This window comes from Rutidosis leptorrhynchoides, chromosome 3, assembly GCF_046630445.1.
Source record: "Rutidosis leptorrhynchoides isolate AG116_Rl617_1_P2 chromosome 3, CSIRO_AGI_Rlap_v1, whole genome shotgun sequence".
In the NCBI taxonomy this organism is placed as follows: Eukaryota; Viridiplantae; Streptophyta; class Magnoliopsida; order Asterales; family Asteraceae; genus Rutidosis; species Rutidosis leptorrhynchoides.
Window position 1 is genome coordinate 457,064,577 of NC_092335.1, and position 10,613 is coordinate 457,075,189.

General features: G+C 34.0%; 1 protein-coding gene across 1 annotated transcript; it reads left to right on the plus strand.

Moving 5' to 3' along the window:
• The first annotated feature begins 609 nt into the window (after positions 1 to 609).
• LOC139898009 (tubulin alpha-2 chain) lies at positions 610 to 3,085 on the plus strand. The gene is made up of 3 exons (XM_071880717.1): positions 610 to 824; positions 1,590 to 2,195; positions 2,285 to 3,085. Exons 1-3 carry the CDS (start codon positions 732 to 734, stop codon positions 2,936 to 2,938), a joined length of 1,353 nt encoding a protein of 450 aa, XP_071736818.1. The 5' UTR covers positions 610 to 731; the 3' UTR covers positions 2,939 to 3,085.
• Positions 3,086 to 10,613: the final 7,528 nt, after the last annotated feature.

The window sequence follows — 10,613 nt, forward strand, 5'->3', positions numbered from 1 at the left end:
TAACCTTGTATATATTATAGTGGTCATTTGTAATGAGACGAATGATATTTTTTCAATAAAGTTATTAATTACGTTAAAATTTAACACACTCTTTTAATTTTATTTAGTTTCAAGTATTTAATTATGAATAGCTTCATTTATTTTTAAGAAATTATTATTATTTTTATATTGTCAACATTAAAATAAAATTGAAAGTATATGAACTACATTTTTTTACTCACTCGGACGGTTACTTTATTTACATCAACACGTATATTTAAATGTTCATGACCTATATTTTGAAAGTATATAAAGTATTTGTAGATTTAACCCTAAGCATAAGTAAAATACGGAGTATAATACTAATATTCATCTTTCTAAACAGAAGTGGTTAACAATGAAATATGAAAAATCGTACATTAACCGGCAAATAATTAAATTAAATTAAATTAAATTTAAATTTAAATTAAATTTAGATTTAAATCAAAATCAAAAAATCAAAATGTTAAACCACGTAACCATAGTATTGTTCTCGTATCCTGTATCTATCTGCAGTCTGCTGTCATTTAACCTAACCACAGTTAGTCTCTCACTCACTCACTCCCTTCACTGCTATAAATACCCAAACCCTAGGATTACAAAACACATCTATTTGAATCTGAAGGCGTCTTGATAAACGCCTTTTGATACCAACTGTTTTATCCCCTCTTTTTTCAAATTTAATCTTCTTTTAACTCAATTACTTACCAAAAATGAGAGAGTGCATCTCAATTCACATCGGTCAGGCCGGTATTCAAGTCGGAAATGCATGCTGGGAACTTTACTGTCTTGAACACGGCATTCAGGTATATATATATATATATCTATTTCTATATCCGTTTAATTTATACATTTACATTTATTTATATATCGTGTAAAGCTTATAATTTGTGTTAATTCACCAGATCTGATTGATTTCAGTGAACTTAGATGTAGATCTGTTATTTTTGTATTAGATCTGCACGTTCTTACTACTAATTTGAACGATTTGATGCTTAATTCTTGTATTTCGATCTGAATTTAGTATGTCTTGTTAAATGTATGCATATTATTTGTGGATCTACATGTTCTGTACTATTAGCTTGTGGATCTGCAGTTTTACTCAACTTCGAAGTTTTAATTTGAAAATTGCGCTCAGATTAGGTTTAATTTCTATTTGATTTGTTAACAAATATGCTATAGGTTAGATCTCGGTTGATTGATATGCTTAAGACTTGATAACTTTGAATGTATACTTTATCCAATATTAGTGTAATGATATTGCGTTAGTACAGTAATAGTCAATAAATTAGAAGACTGATACGTTGTTGATCGGTTTTAATTTATTATTCTTGTTATTATTAGGATTATTTAATTATTAATTATGTAATTTAGTTATGTAAGTATTTGATTTTTTAATTTGATTGCTTCAGGTTCTTAAAGCTTTTGCTATAATGTAAGGTGTTATGTGATTGTATTGTATTTTAAGTTATCTTTATAATTTATAACGATTTACAGTAGTTTATAATTTCTAGTGCAAGCATTTATGCTAATGTTGGATGTTATACTGATGTCTTGATGTGAATTTACAGCCTGATGGTCAGATGCCAAGTGACAAGACAGTTGGAGGAGGTGATGATGCATTCAACACCTTTTTCAGTGAAACTGGTGCCGGAAAGCACGTCCCTCGTGCAGTCTTTGTCGATCTCGAACCAACTGTTATCGACGAAGTCCGGACCGGTACTTATCGCCAGCTGTTCCATCCTGAACAATTGATCAGTGGCAAAGAAGATGCTGCCAACAATTTCGCCCGTGGTCATTACACAATTGGGAAAGAAATCGTTGACCTTTGCTTAGACCGTATTAGAAAGCTCGCTGATAACTGTACCGGTCTACAAGGCTTCCTTGTTTTTAACGCTGTTGGTGGTGGCACCGGTTCTGGTTTGGGTTCCCTGCTTTTGGAACGATTGTCTGTTGACTATGGAAAAAAGTCAAAGCTTGGGTTCACTGTTTACCCGTCCCCACAGGTTTCAACATCTGTCGTTGAGCCCTATAACAGTGTCCTTTCAACCCACTCTTTATTGGAACACACTGATGTTGCCATTCTTCTTGACAACGAAGCCATATACGATATCTGCAGGCGATCACTTGATATTGAACGTCCTACCTACACCAATCTCAATCGCCTTGTGTCTCAGGTATATTATTATTTATTATAATTTAATAATTTATTATTTTAGTATCTGTTTTATGGTTAATTGACTAACATGCTCTGTTTTTTACTTAGGTTATTTCATCTTTGACTGCTTCTTTAAGGTTTGATGGTGCATTGAATGTGGACGTGACCGAATTCCAAACCAACTTGGTTCCATACCCAAGGATCCATTTCATGCTTTCATCTTATGCTCCAGTTATCTCAGCTGAGAAGGCGTACCACGAGCAACTATCGGTTGCTGAGATCACAAACAGTGCCTTCGAGCCGTCTTCCATGATGGCCAAGTGTGACCCACGTCACGGCAAGTACATGGCTTGCTGTCTCATGTACCGTGGTGATGTGGTCCCTAAGGACGTGAACGCTGCGGTTGCAACCATCAAGACCAAGAGGACCATACAGTTTGTCGATTGGTGTCCTACTGGTTTCAAGTGTGGTATTAATTATCAACCACCAACTGTGGTCCCAGGAGGAGATTTGGCTAAGGTGCAGAGGGCTGTTTGCATGATCTCTAACTCGACGAGTGTGGCTGAGGTGTTTTCTAGGATTGACCATAAGTTTGACTTGATGTATGCGAAGCGTGCTTTTGTGCATTGGTATGTGGGTGAGGGTATGGAGGAAGGAGAATTTTCTGAAGCTCGTGAGGATCTTGCTGCGTTGGAGAAGGATTACGAGGAGGTTGGTGCTGAGGGTGCAGAGGACGAGGGTGATGAAGGAGATGAGTACTAGACTTGTGTTGTGGTTTTGTTGCTTTGTGTGTGAATTGTGATTTCTGTTTGAATTGTGATGAGTGTTTTGTGTGTTCCCCAGGTGTGTTTGTGGTTATGTGATGAACAGTGACTATCAATTTAAAATGTGGTGATGTTGATTTTCTGATGTTTTCTTGTACAAGTTTCCTGCTATGCTATCTTTATACTATCTCAAAATGCCTAATAATATTATTGCTCAATAGGCAGCTTCATTATCAGCAAATAACCTTGTATCCAAGACCATAAAATATGCCGAGAACAATAGTGACAGAGATGGTTATTGGTGCATTCAATCGGAGAGTCCAATATATCCATTTAAAATATCAATTCAATTTTTACATTTTTTTATCTAGTGAATAAGTGATACGTAGTATTAGATACCTATCACTAATCACCAAAAAGAGTTTCAGTTAAGATCACAAACTTGTTTAGATTCCTATCACTAATAACTAATTACATAACAAAAAATGTCAAGATAGAATTATTATTGTTTATGATAGATGGATTGGACAATACCTGATGATATACTTTTATCAAGAATTGAGATGAGAAGGGCAGCTAAACTTATACGTATATATCGGATTAAGTATCACTGCTAAGTTTCAACCTCATGCGGATCCACAGATTGTAAGCACTCCGGTTAAAATGGCTTTATCTCCGGGTTTACCAACTCTTAATCAATCGTGTATCTGCTTTGGTAAGATTCAAGTAGGGTTTGATTCTGGTCAAAAGTAGCGTGCACGTTGGGTTGGATCCGTCCCTGGTTTCAAGGGAAGTTTTGTCGAATGATACTCTTTGGAGTTGCTGATAAGGTGCCCATCAGTCAAGCTAATTTGTTGTCAGGTATTAAATTCGGCTCGTTGGACGAAGATTTGGCGTTTAACAGTGATTCGGGTATTCTAGATTGTAATTAGGGTGTCATTCATTTGGTAAGGCTGATATCAAATTTGCTAATTTTAAAATAAAAATGGGTTCTAGGGTCGAGGGTGGGGTATCTTAGATTGTTGGAGGTTAGGATGAGTTGGTTGGGGTTTCTTCACGGGCAAAAAGGAAACACGAAGGTTGATCAGTAGTCAGGTACCAACCTTAATATGGGACTTTCATTGTCGGTTATGAAGCTATATGATGATCCACTCGCGTGTTTGTGTTATGAAAAAGTGTGCGAGAAAAAACGTCTTAGGACGTGAAAATTTGTTCGTGATCACAATGTTTCATTTGAATGCATAGGTGCTACAAAAGAAAATCATAAAAGAAAAATGTGTCCTATGTTGGTTTTGTGCCTTTTGAACAGTAGACGACAGAAGAGCCAGTTTTTAATCTTAATAGTGGACGTGAGTATTGTGCTTGCTTCGTTAATTCTTGCGAGGGATTTGTAGCCCGTGATATCGTTTCATGAAAGGTAAAATGTAAGAGAATGTTGGATCGACAACGAATCTTAAGGCTTCAAAGTTGAACAAGTGAAGTGGGTTTAAGTTGCGAGATAATATGAAGAGGATTTGGTAGTGGGCGACAAGATTCAGAGCATGTTAAGAACGCCAACGGGGTCGAAGGTGTTCTTCGTGTGTCGAAGATACCCTCTCGGCTTCTCTTATCAGTGACGACTCTTCGAATGTCCTTTCTTTTCAGTTCGAGAACCGGGCGAAGAAGAAGCTAGGTCGTGATACGGTCAACAATAATCTAAAAAAGGTTATGCCCTAGCTTGCCCTACTTTTTGGGTTCTTTGTTGCTTTTTGTTTAAGTTTGTTTTTCTTACTTTGTTAGTATCGTTAGTGTTGCTTGATTGGTTTTGTCGAACGAGGCTCGATTATAGATAGTTTATTTGTTTTGTATCGGTACAGCTTCTAGGTACGCCTTGTTCCCGTCCTTGTGTTTGTATTATCCCATGTGGTGATGTTATCTTTTGAAAATGTCTGATTTTCTATACGAGCATTCGTTGTTTTTAGCCTATATATATATATATATATATATATATATATATATATATATTTTGGTAGGATCAAGAGGGAAGTAACCAAGCGGGGGAAGCAAAAACTTTTTTTTTTTTCGTTTTTTGAAAAAACTTTGTTCACGAACATTATAGATGAGATGAAAATATGAACATTTAGTAGAGACACTTTGTGATAAATGTTTTTATTTTGGCGGGAAAACGCTCGAAGAAGTAATATATAACAATTATCGTGTTTTTCGAGCGTATGTTGAGGTTTTAGCTATTGAGGTTTAGATATTAGGGTTTATAGAGTTTAGATATTAGGGTTTAGAAATTTAGGGTTTAGGGTTTAGATTTAGGATTTAGATTGAGTTTTTAACACGAACGATTTAGAATTTAGGGTTTAGGGTTTGGTGTTTTGGGTTTAAGGTTTAGGGTTTAGGGTTTAGGGTTTAGGGTTGAGGGTTTGGTGTTTTGGGTTTATGGAATAAACCCAAAACACCAAACCCTCAACCCTAAACCCTAAACCCTAAACCCTAAACCTTAAACCCTAAACTCTAAATCGGGCTAAATTTTACTTCACAAAACATGAAGAAAAAAAAACGTTCATATTCTTCACGAACAATATTATCTTGAATGTTATTTTTGTCGATCGTTTTCCCGCCTAAATAATAACATTCATCACGAAGTGTCTCTTCTAAATGTTCATATTTTTGTGTAATCTTGATGCCGGAAAAAAAATTCCAAAAAAACGAATTTTTTTTTTTTGCTTCCCCCCGATTGGTTACTTCCCCATTGATCCTGCTATATATATATATATATATATATATATTAATGAACAACGTTCTCATAAAATTTTCTTTTGCCGTTCAAAAAAAAAAAAAAATTAACGTTCACATAATTTTTATAAAATTTCAGAATTAAAAAAAAACTCTTTATATATACTTATTTTGCTATTATACAAGTAGAAAAAAAACCTTACAACTTAAAAATATATTTTTTAAAATTTTTTGACACAAATAACCCAATTAAAAAGTTATTTTGATTGAGAGATTTTGGAGAAATGATGATTTCTTTGCTACTTACAAGACTAAACAACTACTACCTTCTTCTCATTATAAATTTTTTGTTTTGATTTCTCACATTCTTACATATTTTATAATAACTTTAATTAATTAAATATTTTTATTTATGTTACATAATAAATGATAAAAAATTATATGAATAAATAAAGTTTTAGCTATATTTTCATTAGTGTGACTTTCACCAATTATTATATATCACAAACTAAAAAATTAAAGTTCCAAGTTTAAAAAAAGATTTTAAAAGTCAAAATATGCAATTAATTTATGATGAGATAGAGGGAGTATAGCTTATCGTGTTGCATGAGAAGTCAATAAATTGTGGAATTAGTTTTAGAGTTCTGAAGTCATTTTGAATTAGTAAGGACATAGATTAACACTAAGTCACTAACTAATCACAGTACCGTATAATAAGGTGTGTGCATGATACAAAAATAATAAACAACTTAAATATGTACTCCAATATTTATTTAGATACATAAACTAACTTGTATCATACTCCGTATATTGTTGTAAGATCCACAACATGATGTCAAATTTATTTATGAGTTTATTTTTTGTTAAAAAAAAATGCACTACTTTTGCGGCGATTATAACAAACTATCGGCGGCTTCGTTTTCTTAGTTTTTTTAGGTGATCTCCGGCGGGGGCAAACGCCGATCAACATGGTTGGGAATACTCGTATCACACCACTGAAAAACGGGTGGTTTATCAAAGAGAAACGAAAAGAAAAACCGGTGTATCGTAAGATTAATCTTGAGTTTGAGAAAGACATGCTAAAACCAAAGAATCATTCTATGTTACTAACTTCCCTGAGTACGCTGACATTAAATCGTTGTGGAACGTTTTCGATCGTTATGGGTGTCTCACGGATGTATTTATTGCCAGGAAAAGAGCCAAGTCGGATAAACGATTCGCGTTCATTCGATTCATGGGGGTGAAAAACCCTATTGAGATGGAAAATAGATTGGCCGATGTATGGATGGGCTCTTTCCATCTATATATTGAGGCGGCCAAGTCCGATCGGTCATCGACTAAAGATGAGCAGAAGGGTTCCAGTTCCACTCAGGTGGCACCAAAGGTTATTCCCATAAAGGTACCGTTTACTCCGACACAAAACAATTATGTTGCAAGGTTACAGGTGACATTCCGTTAAGTAAGACAAAACCTAAATTGGTGTTGAATGACTTGGATCTGGTTTCAATTAATAAGGATGATTTTCTTATTATGACTAAGTTGAAGGACATTAATACACTGGCAACAATTCATCGATTGTGTGTGGTTGAAGGTTTTGATAATGTGAAGATACAATATATAGGAGGATACTGGTTATGGTTTAAATTCCCTTCTCAACAAAGTTGCACTTCCTTTAAAGAAAACAGTAACTTATCATCGTTGTTCTCCTCCATTAAAGATGCATCTGAGAATTTTGTCGTTGATGAACGTGTTATCTGGGTTGAGATCTCTGGACTGCCGACGTGTGCTTGGGGTACAGACGCATTCCAAAAAGTTGCAGGTTTGGCGGGACCGTTCCTCTTTTTTGAATCAAATTGTAAGCTTCCCTTATCATCGGGACGGGTTTGTATCGCTACTCATGACAAGAAACGGGTAGCTCTAAACGAGATAGTCAACGTTAATGGTGTTGAAGTAGAAATAATAATCCAAGAGGTGGGGACATGGTTTTTTGATCTTGATCAGGGGCGGAGCCAGGATTTGACAACAAGGGTACCTTGCTCGAGAATTAGATGATAGTCACAATAATAAAGTGTCATATATAGATAAATAAATAACGATAACCATTTTATATATAAAAAACGTACAAGTTAAACTAAATACATAAGTGATGTAAAAAAACAATATGCAAAAACTAAACAAATTTTGCTCACGCCAAACCATATTTTTCACGAAGTAACATGTCAATAATAATAATTACAAAATCGAAATTAGTTTAATATTAATAAACATATGGTAAAATATAGTATATTAAAGGAATTGTACCTTCTGTGGTATAAGTTGGACACGTCGACGTTTTTGAAAAGCAAAAGCATCAATTATCTCATCCGTAGTAAAGATATCAGCAATGTCTCTTTCAATATATAGTAGCAAATAACTTTTCAGAAAGTCATCACCCATGCTACAACGAAGTCTAGTTTTCACAATTTTCATTGCCGAGAAAGCTCTTTCACTTGTTGCAGTTGAAACTGGAAGAGTTAATATAACACGGATCAACCTGTTAAGCAGCAGTTAGACTTCGTTCTTCCCAGTTTCTTGTAGGCCTCTACACAACTCTGCAATCGTACGAGCATTTTTTAACTGTGGATGATTAGGCACATCTAGCTCATAATGTTGCAACTCATGTTTTATCTGAGAAGATGGTGTATCTTATTTATTGTTAGTTAATAGTCTAATTTACGGAACTGCTTATTTGCGTAATTGCATTAGATATATCACATAGCATTTAGTCTAGTATTTAATAATTCTAGAAAAGTATACACTTTGTTGGGTAAGGCCCATACAAATAATGGATAATTAAGTTGTCCATGATTAAATATTATTTGAGCTTCAATTGAGGGAGGCTTAAGAAAAATAATTAATCACAACCTATTAATTTTACATTGCAATTAGGCCCATTGGGAGAGGCTGAGCATCCCCCTGTCCCCTCCCTGGCTCCGCTACTGATCTTGATGCTACAGTTACATCAGACTCGACATCACCAGCTTCCAATTCTGACTGTGACGATTCAAGAAGTGTTCAGCTTGAGGTAACTTCAGAGGTGGGTGATAAAGATGATGACCCTCTAAAAGAATTTGAGTGGGTTTATCTTCGGACTGATTCTCACGGTGAGGTTCATCTATTCCGAATCATACTCCAACCGTTTTTATAAACAAGTGGATGTGTCAACGGGCACCAAGCCGATTATTGTCGAAACCTCTAGTATACCTGCACCTCCTGGCTTCTCTAAAAAAGTTTCAGAAACATGTCCTGTTGTGTCTGGCTATTCTGTAAACTGTTACACGTCTTTATGCTATGATGGTCAATTGAATAAAGGGCTTGGCGGGTTGCAGTTTAACTTTGAGTTTGATAATTTAGTAGACATTGGGGCAGTTCTTGGTTATGATCTTACACATAGTACGTGTCCTGGGGGCGTGATCGTGTTTTTAATGGTCTCCAATGAAGATCATTTCCTTGAATAGTTGCAGGTCGAGAGACCACATGAAACGTAAGTGGATTCGTGATTCATTTGTTTCACATAATGTGCAGTTTTTAGGAATCCAATGAAAGGACCCGTTCATATACATTATAAATGATTCACAATAGTTGATTACATCGCGAGGTACTTGACCTCTATATGATACATTTTACAAACATTGCATTCGTTTTTAAAAGACAAACTTTCATTACATCGAAAGTTGACGGCATGCATACCATTTCATAATATATCCTATTATAATTGACTTAATAATAATCTTGATGAACTCAACGACTCGAATGCAACATCTTTTGAAATATGTCATGAATGACTCCAAGTAATATCTCTAAAATGAGCAAATGCACAGCGGAAGATTTCTTTCGTACCTGAGAATAAACATGCTTTAAAGTGTCAACCAAAAGGTTGGTGAGTTCATTAGTTTATCATAATCATTCATTTTCATCATTTTAATAAACCACAAGAATTTCATTTCCAGCTCTCATAAATATACGTCTCATGCATAGAGACAAAAATAATCATTCATATGGTGAACACCTGGTAACCGACATTAACAAGATGCATATAAGAATATCCCATATCATTTCGGGAAATCCTTCGGACATGATAAAAACAACATCGAAGTACTAAAGCATCCGGTACTTTGGATGGGGTTCGTTAGGCCCGATAGATCTATCTTTAGGATTCGCGTCAATTAGTAGATCGGTTTACTAATTCTTAGGTTACCAAGCAAAAAGGGGCATATTCGGCTTCGATCATTCAACCATATAATGTAGTTTCGATTACTTGTGTCTATTTCGTAAAACATTTATAAAAGTAGCGCATGTATTCTCAGTCCCAAAAATATATATTGCAAAAGCATTTAAAAAGGGAGCAAATAAAACTCACCTAATGTATTTTGTAGTAAAAATACATATGACTATATTGAACAATGCAGGGTTGGCCTCGGATTCACGAACCTATAACATTTGTATATTTATTAATATACATAATTGTAGTCGAACAAGTATATATATAATTTATTATTTATATCCTTTTTATATTAATAATATATATGTTTCATATATTCGTTTTGTACATTAAAATTTTAAATTTTGTTATGTTATATGTATTAAAGATATTTATATATATAAATATCTTTTATTTGTTAAAGTAGTATTTTAATATAATATTTTAAGTGATAACCATAATAATTTTGATAATACTGACTCTTTTAATAGTATTAATAACTTTAATAATAATGTCAACACAAATAACAAAAATGGTAATGATAATAATAATAATAGTAATTATGTTAATAATAATAATACTAATAATTATAATTAATACAAATTCTAATACTCATGATAATAATAATAAGTTTTTTTTTATTACTTTCATAATACTAATGATAATAATAATCATAATCATAATCATAATAATGATCATAATACTTAAA

Coding starts and splice junctions, on each gene's coding strand:
- LOC139898009 (XM_071880717.1), top strand. CDS start 732: ATGAGAGAGTGCATCTCAATTCACATCGGTCAGGCCGGTATTCAAGTC. Junction 825..1,589: donor GTCTTGAACACGGCATTCAG/GTATATATATAT, acceptor GTGAATTTACAG/CCTGATGGTCAGATGCCAAG. Junction 2,196..2,284: donor TCAATCGCCTTGTGTCTCAG/GTATATTATTAT, acceptor TTTTTTACTTAG/GTTATTTCATCTTTGACTGC.